The 15,327-nt window shown below is 54.2% G+C and overlaps 4 protein-coding genes across 4 annotated transcripts in view; 1 reads left to right on the forward strand and 3 right to left on the reverse strand.

Annotated features, from left to right (window-relative positions):
- SODALDRAFT_331204 (hypothetical protein) overlaps nt 1–3,052 on the reverse strand; it is a 3,066-nt gene extending 14 nt beyond the window's left edge. The window contains exon 1 of the mRNA XM_028611400.1: nt 1–3,052. This exon is cut by the window's left edge and continues 14 nt beyond it. Within this exon, the coding sequence (XP_028469275.1) occupies nt 114–2,762 (2,649 nt within the window). The 5' untranslated portion in view covers nt 2,763–3,052 and the 3' untranslated portion in view covers nt 1–113.
- Nucleotides 3,053–6,263: 3,211 nt separating this feature from the next.
- SODALDRAFT_322594 (FAD/NAD(P)-binding domain-containing protein) lies at nt 6,264–8,118 on the reverse strand (the record flags this gene model as incomplete). The annotated part of the gene is made up of 6 exons (XM_028609735.1): nt 6,264–6,567; nt 6,675–6,695; nt 6,894–6,918; nt 6,995–7,090; nt 7,190–7,310; nt 7,411–8,118. 6 exons carry the CDS (start codon nt 8,116–8,118, stop codon nt 6,264–6,266), a joined length of 1,275 nt encoding a protein of 424 aa, XP_028469276.1.
- A 1,748-nt stretch (nt 8,119–9,866) lies between these two features.
- Nucleotides 9,867–11,528, reverse strand: SODALDRAFT_349447 (acid protease). Its single transcript, XM_028613422.1, has 2 exons — nt 10,262–11,528; nt 9,867–10,148 (listed from the first exon to the last, which is right to left on the reverse strand). Exons 1-2 carry the CDS (start codon nt 11,465–11,467, stop codon nt 10,095–10,097), a joined length of 1,260 nt encoding a protein of 419 aa, XP_028469277.1. The 5' UTR covers nt 11,468–11,528; the 3' UTR covers nt 9,867–10,094.
- Nucleotides 11,529–13,740: 2,212 nt separating this feature from the next.
- Nucleotides 13,741–15,294, forward strand: SODALDRAFT_357523 (hypothetical protein; the record flags this gene model as incomplete). The annotated part of the gene is made up of 8 exons (XM_028614010.1): nt 13,741–13,848; nt 13,923–13,948; nt 14,120–14,476; nt 14,566–14,656; nt 14,699–14,742; nt 14,810–14,927; nt 14,989–15,167; nt 15,228–15,294. The coding sequence occupies 8 exons, from the start codon at nt 13,741–13,743 to the stop codon at nt 15,292–15,294; spliced, it is 990 nt and encodes a 329-aa protein (XP_028469278.1).
- Nucleotides 15,295–15,327: the final 33 nt, after the last annotated feature.

Genomic DNA, 15,327 nt, shown 5'->3' on the forward strand with positions numbered 1-15,327 from the left:
AGGGGCAACGAAGTGAAGTAAGGAGGAAATTGCATAATAGTCGTGAGTGGTGTAGATAATGAGAAATGCTGAGGAGTAGAATGTGGAGAAGATATGATGGTTTGGGAAGGTGCTTATTTCTTGTAGTAGTGCATCATATCCGGTTCACCTCCCGCGGTGGCCATGGGAGCTTCGTGGGGCACTTCGGTGTGCGGCCAATCCCAAGGGGCGGGAACGTGCGATGCGGTCATGTCAAAGTCCATCATCATCTGGTTGCCCTGCATCCAGTTCGCCTGGGCATCGACCAGGTCCGCCAGCGTCATGTGCTCCGCACCCGATGCGGGAGCGCTTCCCAGGGCGGAGTGGTCCATGACGTGCTGGAACAGCTCGTCGGCGGCGCGCCAGTCAGACTTGACGCTGTCGCCGGTATCCCTCCGAGCCATGATGGGGCTGAAGTTATGGTATGATGTCGACATGTCGGACGAGGTCATGGTGTCTGTAGGTTTGCAGCCAGACGACGACCGCATGGCATTCGAAGGGCTGATGTAGGACGAAGGCTCCACCACGGTGGTGGTCGCCGTGCTCAGGCTGTCCATGTCGCGGCATCCGCCCATGGCAGGCGTGCGCGAGGGAGAGAGCGAGCCATGCCGAGGTGACGCCTTGGTGGAAGAAGAAGACGAGGACAGACTGGCGGACTGGCTGAGGCCACCGGGATGATAACCCGCAAAGGCGCGGACAACCGTCTTGAGTTGCTTCTTGACGATGCGGATAGAGCTGCCCGAGCTGAGGTACTCCGACTTGGCCATGGTGTGCAGGCGGTGGGCCAGCTGGCTCAGCTTGTCCTCGTAGATCTGGAGGAACTGGGGCTCCATAAGGATGGCGCCGGCCTTCTTCTGCGTGTGGATGAACGACATGGCGCGCGCACACGAGTCGAGAGCCAGGCTGTAAATGTCAGGGAAGGCGTTGCGTGCCTGGGAGGTCACGATGAGAGGATCCTGGCCCGGCTCGCACGCCGCATCGAAGATGCTGACGAGCTCCGAAGCCGACATCATGAACCGCTCAATAGTCTCGGCATTGATATTCACCGGTTCCATCTGAGCCGGAGCGCCGGGGATGACGGCCGGGAACAACAAGTGAATAGCAACGGTATGATAGACGGCAAGAACCAGCGAGCGAGAGGGCTGATGCGGGACCTGCCGGTTCAGGAGGTGAATGCTCTCCATGAGGACGCGGTAGACCTCGCGGCAGACGCATGACATGTCCTGGGGGCTGCTGCCCTGCTGGATGCGCTGCAGCGCAAGGAGAGGGGCCTCCTGCCAGAAGTTTGTGCTGACAGGTTCATTGGGGTCAGACTCTTGGGGGTAGAGGGCATAGATATAGGCGGTGATGGAGGCGATGTGGGCAAGGGGCCACATCTCCTTGATCACGGCCTTTTGCCTCTGGAGGGTGGAGAAATTGTCCGACACCTCATCAAGGCGCATCAGAACGGAGCTAGTCTCGTCGACGGGGAGGAAGATGGAAGTCAGGCTCGTGGGGAGCAGGGCAGAGAAGTTGTTGCCGATCTGCATAAAGGTCCAGAGGGTGCAGGTATAGGTCGTCCAGTAGAGGTAGGCGACCACCTCCTTCTCCACTTCGAAGACGTCGATGCCGTTGATGCGGCTGGTGGCCATGGGTACGGCGCCGGACGAATAGAGGTCCTTCAGCTCGGTAGCCAGCTTCGACGCGAGGCCGATGTAACAAGTCGCACGGCGGACGTGGTATTGGCAGAGAGCGTTCCATCCCATGAGCATGAGGGCCTGGGCGGTGGAAATGGCGAGAGGGGCGGCACCGGCCGGGTTGGACTGGCCGGCGCGGGTAGGGAAAGAACGGGATTGGAGCTGGGCGGCGGCCCAGCGAAGCATAACATGACCACGTGCGATGGAGACGTCATCGCCGATGGAGAAGGAGGCGTCGGCGAGGATGACGGCCAGGAGAACGTCGTCGTGGGTGCCGTCACGAAGTTCGCGGAGAAGAAGGGTCTTCGAGACCAGGAAGGACAAGGGATGGACGCTGTACCAGACGTCGATCATCTGGGTGATCTGGCGCTGGCCGAGCTCGGAAAGGGGGCTCGGCCCCGGCCTCGAGGGATCGAACATGGTCTGGGTGGTATCGTTGGCGAGGCCGGTGAGGAAGAAGCGACCGCCGCCCTGGTCCATGAAGAGAGAGCCCAGACCACCAAACTTATCCACCACAAGACCGACGAGATCTTGGGTGAGCAAGCTGAGGATGCCGGTGTACTTGACGTTGGTGAGGGTGAACTTGGTCTGTACGACGTGGTCGGAGCGGTCCTGAAGGTTGGCTTGAACGGTCTGGTGGAAGGTAGCTATCCTCTCCCGCCACGGGTTCTGCTTAATACCTGCATGGCCGGCTTCTGTGAAGTTCTCGTTCCACATCTGGACGAGGAGGCTAGCGACGGTCTCGGCATTCTCCGGGGGCATGAGGCCCGAGGCGCTGTCGAGGTGATCGGGCTCCTCGAGGATAACGCCGGGCGGTGTTGAGCTGGGGGAACCGCCGGTTGAGGAGCGCTGCCTTTGCGGAGTGGCGAAACCCGGAAGGCCATTGTCGGGTCTGGGGCTTTCTTGGGAGAGGGTGCGTGCCTTGGTGGGCCTCGAGTCCCAGTCGTAAACGCAGTCCACGTTCTGCTTCTTGCAGGCTTCGCAGATAGTGCCGTTGCTGCACTTGATCTTGCGAGCCCGGCAGAAGCTGCAGCTCTTGCGGAGCGGGTGCCTGGAGGCAAGAGACATGGTAGGGTATGTGTGAAGGGGGAGGGGGGAGGGAGGGAGGACCGAGTGACGAAGACGGACGGTTTCAGTTCGTAGACTCAAGAGATGAAAAATGAGTCCACGATCTGCTGTCTGGTTGTGAGTTGGCGGGCGGCTGTCATACGTGTACGAACGCCCAGTTCAGGCGAGTAGTAGTTGGGGCGGTAGGAAACAGAGATGAGTATATATTCTGATGAATAAAAAGAGGAGTATGTTGCAGACTTGAATCTTCTGTTCCTGATCTTGGCTTTTTTATTTATTTGAAAGCTCAGTAGTGAAAGAGTGAGCGAGTGCGTCGAGTTCCCAATGGCGGCAGTCCATGATCCCTTATACTTGAAAGCTGTCGAGGTAAGGTAGGTGAGGTACCTTGGGAAAATGTGAGAGGGCAGAGCACTGTGACCGGGGTTAGGCACTTCGAAGAAAATGAAGGGGGGTGGGGTGAAGGAGGTCGGTAGGAGGGGCGTGATGGGGTGAAGATGTCCTGAAGATGGAGGTGGGGTGCTCCTATAAACAACCCTGTTGTCAGTGTTCCAAAAATGAAATACGCACCAGGGGCGTGAATCTCAAAGGCGTGCATGTACTGTACCTTGTATGTAAGCTACCTTAGTTAGTCCCTGCAACGGCCAGAGGTAAGGTGGGGTACAACGGTACATACGAGTAGGTACGTATCTCTCTCATGATTCTCTGCATCCCCCGCTAGCTTCAGAGTGGGGCAGCGTTCTAAGAACAGAGAAGGTACTTTCGAGCAGTGAGGATTATTACGGGGAGACGGGAGCCACAACCCTCCGCCCACGTCAGCTACCTACCTCGCCTTTTACCTGCTCCGCCTTAGATTGCCTACTCCTTCCTACCTGCTCCGTACGTTTTACTGAGCAACTCACGCCTCACACCTCGCGATCCTGTGGTGATGTCTTCACAAGTCTGGGTCTGCGTTTTTTTCCACTTGATGTAACCTTGGTCCCTTAGTTGACCCGATCCAGGCTCGAGTCTTACTGGTACCTGCCTCGTTTTACCTTGGCTTTCTCGCCCAACTCGTCCACCGTCTGCCCTTACGTAGCTAATCAAGGTAAGGTACCCTACTTAGGTACCTTACGTTTCGTCCGTCTGTCTGTCCGTTGACTCGAGGTACGGTATGGAACAAGATACGTAATAATTGATTCCTTCTTACCGTACTGCTTCTGCTGCGCACTCCCACTCAGCAATTACTCGATAAATCGTCTGGCCCCCACCACGTAAGTTTCTCAGAATACCCTCTTCGTACACACCACCGTTGGTTGGCATGACAAGCAAGCCTCCTTCGACGGTCTTTAATGCGTCACTTTGCTTACACTCTGAATCCTCGAGGACTCGGCAGCCCTGTGACGGCAGTCCGAGTGATAATCAGCTACCTCCAAGGGTAAGCAAACGGAGCTGCCCAGGCGCAATGCCCGCCAGTCAGGCTGCGCAGGACCCAATCGAGAAGCTGATGGGCCAGGTCGAGGTCCAGCTACCAGGATACCCTCCCCATCTGAGACCGGGACTCAGCCTGTCTGAGCTTTTTTTGGATACAACGTAATCTGCAAATGTCCGTATACGTGCATATTTGGTAAGGGATCCATCCTATTGATAAGATAAGCCCCAGGTCCTCGAAAGTCCCGATGATCTGGATGATGAGGTGATCACACCGCGCAACGCCCAATGGGCTTCCTGACCTGGCCTCGAATAAGCCCGGCAAGGCCCTCGACCAAGACCGAGCTGCGTGCCTTCATAGGAGCAGATCATCTTCCAATTTCCGAACATGTCTCTGCTTGGTTGCTGTTGCTTGCCTGGTTTACGCGGACTATGTTCACCTCCCCTCACCTCCATCATCGCATCCTTCATAACCCAACCCTCGTCCAACCCTCGTCCTAGTTACCCCTCTCTCGGTCTACGTTGTACATATCATCCAACCTATTTAGCGTCTCACTACTTTCCCATGTGGGATGGGTTGGGATGATCTCGTGGGAGTGGAGAAGTTTACCCCTGGAACTTCCCAAGTTTGCACACACCACACACCAGTAACCAGTCCACGATCGAGCTCCTATTGTGCCTGATTCGATTACCGTTACATGCCCAGACTGCCTTCCGCCTTCCGGTCTTGCTAATGTTCCATTTTTGGGCACCACGTTGCTAATTACTGCCCGCCTGCACGGATGGACAGCCGCAATGTTTCGGACACCATATGTCACTAATCATCAAGGACATCAACTGCAAGGACCAGCTTCGAGTAGAACCATCTGAACCTTCGACAGTGTATGCTTGTAGATATGTCGGGTAGCGTGGGCCTCCAGTCCATCTGTTGTCGTTGTGTAGGTATGTGCGGTCATTTCAAGCACCAGTAGTCCTACGGTCTACCTAGGTGGCATAGAAGTCAACCCATTGATGAGTTGCAAAACGCAAGGGTCATCATCATTCTACTTCATAACATTGATCTTTCACGAGGCATCTGCTCACGGTATAGGCACTTCGCATTCCTCGTATACTATTCATCCGATGGACACAAGTAGTAAGTCGATAAAAAAGCACAGCCATTGCACTGTCCAGATCAAGACAACTTGCATAAACGCCAAAAATCACTTCGTAAACGGAAAATAACCAGTAAGAGCCATAATACAGGTCAAGCCAAGTCTCCCCCTATTACCCAAGCCCCCTTCTCCGTGGTCCACGTATCACAACGTCGCATCCCGGTGCATTCCTTGTGCAATTCAACTTTCGACACTGACCAGGATGACATTGCATGTGATATCAGAGGGGAAAAAATAGATCCCACGTGTATTGAAACCAAATCCCAAGGCTAATGTAAGAAAGCAACAAAAACACCCTAATGTAGAACCAAAAAAAAAAGAACAAAAAAAAGGCTCCCCCCGCTCACGCCCCCGCTCTTCTCCAAATCAATGATTACATACCGATGATCATTGACATTCCATAGCCTTGCCGGGCACGGATGTCGATGATCTTCGTCTAAGATACCCGCTCCGCTGTACTCTTAACCTCTATAGCACCCCTGTCAACTTAATTTGTTCTTGAAATAGCACCCACGCGATCTCCTCCACCCCGCTTCCTCCAGGAACAGCCAAGAGACCGACCACCTTGTTAGCCATTTGCCCGTGGCAGATCGGCGACTAGCTCGCCCTCCACTCCGTCTTTCACTTGCTAGTCCGATCGTATTCTTCGTGCCTGACTGGCACGAGGCAGCTTGTAATCAGGAATCCCGCACGAACAACCGGAACAAAGGAGATGACCTAACAAGTCTAGTATACGTATCCGGAAGGATGAGGTTTGTCTCTCGGAGCCACCGGCAGGCGGTATGCTAATGGCCCGGTCAGAGGAGTGAAGTCATGGACCGCCGCGTCTGATGCTCATCATCATCATCATTACCGTCGATGTCGTCGTGGTCGTGGACGCAAACCACCACTTTCCTTTCCTTTTCCTTTTTCTTTTTCTATTTTTTTTGTTTCTTCATTCTCACTTCGAGGCCTTGGTGGGAGTGCCCAGAGCATCGACGGTGGGCTGATAGCCATACAACCACTGGAGGTACCAGAGCCAGGTCGAAGCGGGCAGGAACGCATACACGAGCCAGCGGAGCAGCTTGCCAATGCCGTAGGGCAAGATGGCGCCGTGCAGGAGAATGAAGCGGAAGCTGAACTTGACCACGTCCTGAGCTCGCTTGCAGCGCATATCGCTGTACTCGGTCAGGAAGGGAGCGGCATTGTCTAGCGAATCGCGGTTCGCCTGGATCAGATTGGCGAGCACCGCGGCATCTTCGATCCTGCATTTGTTGTTAGTTAAAGGAAAAGGCAAAGAGAAGAAAAAAAGAAGAAAAAAAAAAGGTCCTGTCACAATGGTAGGGTTATTGCCATCTCGGGGTAGACTTACGCCATGTTTCCTCCCTGGCCGCTAAAATCGCAGAGTCTCCATTAGCAAAACGCCGACAAGGTAGAAGAAAAGTGTGGCTGTGTGGACAGCACGGCTTCCGGCGGGGTCCGGAGTTCGGGGGTGGAAGAGGGAGCCAGGGTCGGCACAAGCAACTGGACCGACCTCCGGTCTCCAACGGCTTTACCAATAAAAACGAGACGATGGGGGAACGTGACTTACAAGGCTGAGGACATGGAGTGCGCAGCTGTTGCAGACTGTCAGTCTCTTGTTGAACAGGTACAAGGGGAGAGAGGGAGGGGGCTAAAAGGTGCTCTTCTTACCATCACCCATCAGGCAAACTCTGCCACGTGACATGGAAGGAAACTCGGTTTCCTGGAAGACATTGGACGCAAGGATGCGTTGATTCTTGTTGACCACTGCCGGGGGTTTGGACAGTGTGTAAGCGCGGCGTTCCAATTGTTCCCAGAGGAGGAACCGGAATGTGTGGCTTGGGGGAGGAGCAGGGCTGTACTTACACTCGCTCATTTTCCCGCTCTCGGCGAAGGGATGGAATCCTTCCCCATAGACTTTGTTGATGGTATCTTCTGTGCATTTGGCCCATACCGAGCGATCGGTAGCAACCGCATCTTCGGATTTCTGCTCTTAAATTAGACCTCTGCTCGCCCCGGGATAAGCACGCCCATCTGACCACAACACGGCGGCGATGGGGGGATTGGGGGAATGAGCCAGAACTTACAGCAACACCAATAAACCACTGGCTGTTGTTATGACAAGGCCAAGTGGTAAGTGTGGCGTGATCGTAGAGCATCCAGTTGGCCACGCCCAGGTGCTCGCTGTTGAGGTTAGCGAGGGGCTCCGTGATGCCGCTCATGTGCACGCGGCCGGTGAACTTGATCGTGTTGGCCTCCTTCATGCCCTCGTCCCTGGCAAGACAGCGGCGCACGACGGAGCGGATGCCATCAGCACCGACGACCATGTTGGCGCGGTACTCCTTGCCAGAGTCGAGGATGACCTTGACGCCCGGCTCGCTGGGGTTGTCGATCACGTCGACGACCTTGGCGCCGTACTGGACGAATTCCTCGCCGCCGGCGGCCTCGTGCAGGAGGCGCTGGAAGTGGTGCCGCTCCATGGACATGACCGGGTAGCCGAACTTGGCTTCGCAGGGGGACCAGTCCAGGGTGTTCCATTGGGAGTCGTTGCGCCAGATCTGAACTTTGCGAAGCTTCTGGCCCGCGGCCAGGACCTTCTCGTAGATGCCCAGCTGGTCGAGCATGCGCAGACCGTTGGGGGCCAGCGAGATGCCGGCACCTACCGGAGTGTGTGTGCTGGACCGTTCCAGGACGATGCAGGGAATGTCGAGGCGCTGGAGAATAGCGGCGAGGGTGAGGCCGCCGATACCTCCACCGACGATGAGGACCTGGGTGTCGACTGGTGAACTTGCCATCGCGAACTGTGTATCTGTGTACTTGACGGAAGTATTTAGGGGGGAAGCAGGAAGTCGAACTTGGTAGCTCGAAAGCTAGGTAAGGTATAGAGACGTATAAGAAACGAACAAAGTACAAGGGCTCGCTGGGCTAGATGAACAGAGAAAGCAAAGAAGTCTAAACCTGTAGGCAGATAAATACAATCGTCAGTTGTTCATTTAGTGGCAAGAGCGACTTGGAAACATTCTCTCGAACTTGACTGATGGGAGAGGGAATAATAAGTATTGACTGGAACATCATCAAGTTCGCTTCTCGGTGTACACCGGGCGGCTGGTTACTCAAAGCCTGTCGCGGGCTCCGGACGGTGGCCGTCAGGTCCGTCCCCCTTCGGAGGTGCATGAAGGGCACACGGGCGTCCCCGCCAGCCGCTCAGCGACGGAACCGATGAATGAATGGCACGACACAGCACAACCGCACTAAAAATAATGGGGTATAGTGAGAGAAAGGAATTGACAACCGGCAGCGGTGAATCCGAACCGGGCGCGGTCAGTCACAAAGGATGAAGCAGCATTGTTCGTTGAGGAGCAGGAAGCCGTTGACTTTCGACCGAGCCGGAGGAGGGAATGAGGGATGACCCAGCCTTGCCATTTTCGACAGTCTGCAGGATAAAATCGGCAGACTCTCTGGAGAGCTTCGACAGATATCAGTCGTCGGCCGGAATATGAGGCCATTGACTTATAGGCAAAGGGTCCCGTTAACCGCGATGGCCAGTGTCGTCAAAAGGTTGTGAGACCTAACGGCGTCCCGCTGGGAATGGGGAGCGGGTGCTGTCCGCAATGATCAGTCAACCCATGGTCAATAATAATGCTCTGTTGCCATTCTTCCGAATCTCTACACGAAAAAGTTTGTCGGTGACCGTGTTCGATGCAGTGCTCCCTACGACGGAATCTCCAGGGAAAGCGAAAGAGGCCGGATCGTGAGAGGGCTGGACGACGCCTTGTTTTTCTTCTTTTCTTCTTTCTTTTTTTGTGGCGCAAATGGACGGAAGGAGAGCAAAGCGCAGGATAAGTCAGCGACCAGATCACTTCATCACAAATGACCACGCCGATTTTCTGCGTCGTAAGTTAGAAGTAATTGGAAAGGAAACTGATACAGTCGACTTGGATGGTCAGAGAATGAACAGAATTGACGCCATTGCGATTTCGACGATACCGAGAAGGAAGCGGCGCACGGATCATGTCACGAGCAGTTTTGATGGATACCTTACGTAAGACTCGGTGACTGATGCAGTTCTACACGTGTACTCTGTATGCGTAAATCTCCCAGTCGCAATGAATGTCGGTTCTCTCCCCAGACATGGAAGAATTGCCGCTGGCTTCGCTTGCTGGCATTCACCTCAAAGGGGCTTTGCGTACCACGATAGTGTACTGTACAGTACGTTGTACCTTAGCAAAGCCCCGGAAATGGATTTTACTGCGCCAAGGACCTGATACGGGAACATCCGAGTTTCGCCAAGGGAACAACCGCTAACCAAGAGACAACCCTTTTTTCTCCCTCCCTGCTCGCCGCGAGCCAACGGAAGACCAAAAGATAAAGGCGAAAGGAAAAAAACGACGGTTCTACGATTCAGAATCTCCAAGTTTTTGAACAAAAACGTGGTAATATTACACAGAACTCGCTAGCTCATGATGCTACTCTTCTCTTCTATGCTGATGTTCCGCGCAAAATGCTTGACCCCAATAGTCTAAAAGCTCCCCGGAAAGATGCGACAAAGAGGAAAGAAACCGACCGATCTATCATATGTACTGTTTCGCTTTACGCCCGCTGCGTGCCCATGCATCCCCGAGAGCCCTTGCCCCATATCTAAGTCGGGAAGGAACTCCGGCGGGGGCACGCTCATCGTCCATGGTGGAATAAAATAAAACCGAAAAAAAGGGAGAGAAAAAGTTCTTTCAGGTGAAAAGACGGCTCATGTCTGTCGATAGTCGCCTAGTGCTTAGCACTGGGGCCACTTGATCTCAGCAAGACCGATCTTGAGCTTGGCAAAGTCCTGAGAGGAAGTGTTAGCATCTGCTACGGAAGCCGGCAGCGAAGAGGGAGGAGGGGGGGGGGAGGGAGAGAGAGAGAGAGAGAGACAGAGAGAGGGAAAGGAGGAGAGCTTACAAAGACGATCTGTTTGTCCTTGAGGAACTGATCACCGAAGGAGCCAAGGAACTGGTCACCCTCAGCAGTGGCGCGAGCGTTCAGGACGCAGGTGCCGTCCTCGAGCTGGTCGATGTAGTGCTTGGCCGGGACCTCCCAGACCTTGCGGTGGCCGACGAACTGGTACTTGACGGTGGGGTACGAGTCGATGTTCTCGCAGCTGACCGAGTAGAGCTGCTGCTCGCCGTTGTTGACGACGGTGGGGTTCTCGAGGTTGAGCTCCTCGCCGGCGACGATCTGGACGAGCTTGTTGTAGGCGTTCTGCGTCAGCGGGATGCCGCGGCCGAAGGTGGCGTGGTTGAAGATGGCGCCCTTGCCGGACCGCTCCGAGGTGGCCACCGTGGGCTGGAGCTCGTCGCCGATCCAGAGGTCCTGGAGCGGGGTGCCCCAGTAGTTCAGGAAGGGGGGGTCGTAGACGTAGCTGATGTCGTTGATGTCGGGGAACACGACGTTGTCGTACCAGTAGACCCGGCCCTTGACGAGGTCCTTGCGGTAGCCGCCCCAGGACTGGATGGCGTCGTTGCCGCCGCAGGCACCGATCTTGTCCTCGTCGTAGCACCAGACGTAGCCGACGTAGGGCTGCTTCCAGAGACCCTGCTTGTACTGCTGGTAGAACGTGGCGTCGTACGACTCGTCCTGGCCCGGCAGCGTGGGCGACATGCCGAAGACGACGGTGAAGGGGAGGAAGAACTGGCTCATGTCGAACATGGTGTCGGAGAACTGGTTGATGACGGGCGAGCGGACGGGGCCGATCTGCACCGAGTCGATGCCATGGTCAATGGTCGACGGCTCGGTGAAGAAGAAGTGGTTGGGGAACCACTGCTGGCGGGGGTACACATCCGTCACGTTGACGAACGTGCTGGAGTTGCGCGGGTCGTAGACGGCCATCATGTCCGACATGCAGAGGCTGCGGTCCCACGTGCCATAGCAGCGAGGGGTCTGGATGAAGTTGTTGGCCCAGGTCCAGTCGAGGAAGACGGTGACCTCCTGGCCGGGAACACCAAGCTCGACGGTAGCAAGGTTGCCGAAGGGAGTGTAGTCCACAGGCATGTCCCAGCGGTTGGCGGCGTGGCTGTGGCCCTGACGGCTCACGAGGGGATGAGCCACGGCCGCCTCAGCCGAGCCGGCGAGAAGAGGCAGAAGTACGGAGAGCTTGAGCGAGTTCATGATGACGGCTTTCTTGTGAGGATGACTAACGAAAAGGAGGAAGAGGAAAGGTCGGGGGAAGGGGGGGGGGGGATTGGATTCGTCAAACCCCAAGCCACACTCTTGAGTGTTGTAAAAGTTTATTACAGAGTGGTGACGGGTGAGAGGGAGGGGGAGGAGGTTTAATGATTGCTGTGTTGAGGGAGAGAGAAGTGTGTGTGTGTGATAATGGTAGAGGTTTTTCTTCAAGCTTCTCGGTTGCGATCATGGTCTGCTTTTATCATCCCGTCGCTGAACAGCTAGAAGGGCTAGTTTGACGCGAAGCTCCAGTCTCTCTCCGTTTCCGTTCTCCTACGGAACCGTGGGCGGGAGCGCACACGGACCTTGGCGATCTTGGGCTGGGGTCCCTGGGGGCTCACCTTGCGCGTACACCGTCCGACAAACTGCTGCAGTTACTGGAGAGGCAAAGGGCCAAAAACGTGGCTAAACATCCCCGCAATCTTAGGTTCATCCTTCGTTTACCTTTCGCCGCAGTCGAGGATTTCACTGCCCTATTAAGTAAGTCATGATGCGAGGATCAATTGCGTTTGCGTTGACAGGGCTTTTCAGCATCTGATTGTCGCGACAGACTCCGCCTCTTCGTTCGACCTCCTCGCCGTCCTTTGCCATAGCAAGGTTCACAGAGGTTCATAGAGGAAGACGTCTCTGGGCAATCAAACTTCGCAGTAGCTTGGCATCACGAGACGGTGGGATCGAGAAGTTGAACTCCTTTTCGAAATCATAATGGCACAGTAGGTTGGGTCGCTTCACGATTCTCATCCAAATAATTAGTTCTTGAGTCTTACCTCAGCGAGGAGAGTGAACTGAACGTCTCAACGTATGCTTGTTCGGGCTAGTACTAAAATAGATTAGCGCACGAATCCTACAACGTTCCTCGTGGAAGAGCATCTTGGCATCTTCGGACTCCTCATTGGTCCGGTCCCTGTAGATCTCGCGAGACACATAATTACGGCGCAGCCGGATCTTCCCTACACCAGTTGTCTGATATACATACGTGTACAACGTACTTCGTAGGTATGTCGCGTCCCTGGGAAGATCTTTACCATGTCGGTCTTATAGACGAACTTCCTTTAGCTCTCTCTAAATCTTAAAAGAAAGCCTTTCTCTTTTCCTTTGTGTAGGTTCGGAAGCCAATTAAAGCCGGCTGATTTCCAGCTACCTATAGGTAGGTACCTTACCTCACGTAGCACCCCTGTCAGGGACGGAAGTACCTTAATTTATTAAGGTACAACGTAGGTAGTCTGCTGGTACTTTTGAAGGGTGAGTGTGAAGTGGTCATAGCGTCTCGTCCATCCAAAAAGTCCGAGGTAGGAAGGTATTTTAGGTACGTAAAAGGTACGTTGTTTGCAGTTTGGACGGGATAAGAACAGAACCTCAAGATCAGGGCATCTAATCAAAATATTGCCCACGTGTGCCAGGTCAGAACAATAACCTTTCTTGGTCTTGGCTTGCTAGCTTCGACGCGAAGAAATTCCCGGGAGTCTCGGTTTCTGTCTACGCCTGCTTTCACTCTCGGCTGTCGAATAAAAGCGCCCCTATGCCCTATTCTGCGATACCTTGATCTTAGGACATATCTTGCCATTGACGTCCACCACGCGAAATGCCTATTGTTCAACCCTGTTGTTTGACTACACGAAGTTCGGTGTACCCGATGGCCGATGGAGCAATGTTTCTTTTTGTTTTCTTCTTCTTATTTTCCTTATTTTCGTTCTTTTTTATGGTTGTTGTTGGTCTTCGGGCCACGCTCATTGATCTGCCAACCGCCTGTTTTCCTACTTGGTCGAGTAGTCTCGTTGCTAGGCCTTATACAGACATACTCACACGTGGCTATACTAGGTTTTGAAGTTGACGCCAAGCGGCGCGGATACAGTGGTCAAAAATGTATTTGCCTTGTCTATGTCATTCAGTACACGACCGACGAGTGAAGCTTCCGCTCGCAACAATCGCCCTATGTACGCGGTATACCGTTCTACGGGAGTACCTAATTACATACAACCATTCGATGTCAAAACGGCGACCTTCTACCGGTATCTACAAAGAAATTTGTGTGTCCGTTATACGAATTATTCGTACGTTGTACATACCTAGGTAAGGTAGGCACAACATGAACTTAAGCTTCGTCCAATCAGAGCCTTTCGAAGCTCAGGGACTCGCCTAAACTTAGCAGCAACACCTGAAAAAAGTGGCATTGTATAAGTACCTAGGTACATTCAGAATCCCGGATCCTTGTCGCCATGCCGACGCAGTGGGCCCTGATTGCTTGGCCCTCCGTCAGACAGCCGTCTTCAAGCGGAACAGCTAGTGCACAGACCATCATTAACCAGCCAGAGCTTCTCGACTTTGTACTTTTATGAGTGGGCCCGTAGACGCATTACCTAAGCATCCTGTCGAAATCGGACCACCTACATCACACGAGAAGCCCAAAGACCAGAGGCTGGCGTTGTCAAGCCACTCGACCATATTTTCTTTTCCTTTCCCCCCTTTTCCCCCCTTTCCCCTTTCGCCAGTTATATACTCTAATGGCAGGTAGGTGTCTCACTAAGTACGGAAGGTGGCAGGCCGTTTCCAGTCACGTCCGATTCTGCCCCCGATCTTGTCCTCTTCTCTTCGGAGGAGCTCCTACCTCCTCTGTGCCCTGGAGGAGATCTGGATGAGAGATGACATGGGTCCCCACAGCGGGAACGCAAGCTTGGACAGGAACGGCAACAACCTCATCCCGAGAATAGAAGCAGAATCGCCACCCCCTGAGCTTATGGAGCTTGTCCCTGACAGCCTCTATCTGGGCTTCCCAGATGTCTGGTTTGATGATCTCACATGGCTGAAGCCACCATCTCCACATCTCTGCCTCACTCTGCCTCACTCTGCCTCACTCTGCCTCACTCTGCCTCACTCTGCCTCACTCTGCATCACTCTGCCTCACTCTCTCTCCCTCTCGCTCTCTCCATCAGGCCCTCGAAACAGTCACCAATCGTGCGGTAGGTTACCACACGAATGGCATGGTCAATCAAGAACGAAGGGGGGAAAAAAGGCGGCGGGGTCTTGAACAAGGGTGATCCGAGAGAGTGCTTCTCTGCGGCCGTCGACACGCGGAGCATCAAGTTCAAGACCACCATAATCTCCGGATATCCCGAGCAAACCAACTCGGCCGTCGTTACACCCTAAGCGGACATCGGCCAGCTAGTTCCACCGCAGAACCGTTCCCATCGAGCAGATCATGCTGCCACAGGCTTCATAGCGTGGGTGTCCGTGATCAACCCAACCAGACACATCGTCCAAAGACCGACAGCGTAACTATCCGTCCAGAGGGGAAGAGAACGCTTGCCTCTTTGGGTTCTTCTGCACATCTACCCAACCCATAGATTGGTTCACCGCTGCAGCACCTCAGCTGTATGGAAGCTTGATGGAAAACATCTCTTACTTTGTCTGCCCCCACCCCTTCTACCCAACCATGCTTGCCCGTCTATGTTGCATCATCGTTGAAGTGTCGATCAACCACGAAGCTCACGATCATGGGGAACATTCTCCACACACTTGCCATGCCCTTACCATACCCTTACCATGCTCTTATCGGCGACTTCATCATCACAACCTCCAGGCCCCATGCCATTAGCATGCCAATATCACGAGCGAGATTGGTTGATCTTGCTAGACGGCATGCGAAGTTGCATTGTAGACCTGTTCCGTCCCAACGCTCACACACTTGTCTACTCTAGCTACCCAGTAAACAGCCAGAATTTGTCGACTCTCGTATCTCGAGATGGCAAGGCTGGCGCCATGTTTATGGCTGATTCAGTCCCGACAGCTTGCTTCAGCCATCCCCC

This window comes from Sodiomyces alkalinus (assembly GCF_003711515.1).
Source record: "Sodiomyces alkalinus F11 unplaced genomic scaffold SODALscaffold_2, whole genome shotgun sequence".
Taxonomy (NCBI): Eukaryota; Fungi; Ascomycota; class Sordariomycetes; order Glomerellales; family Plectosphaerellaceae; genus Sodiomyces; species Sodiomyces alkalinus.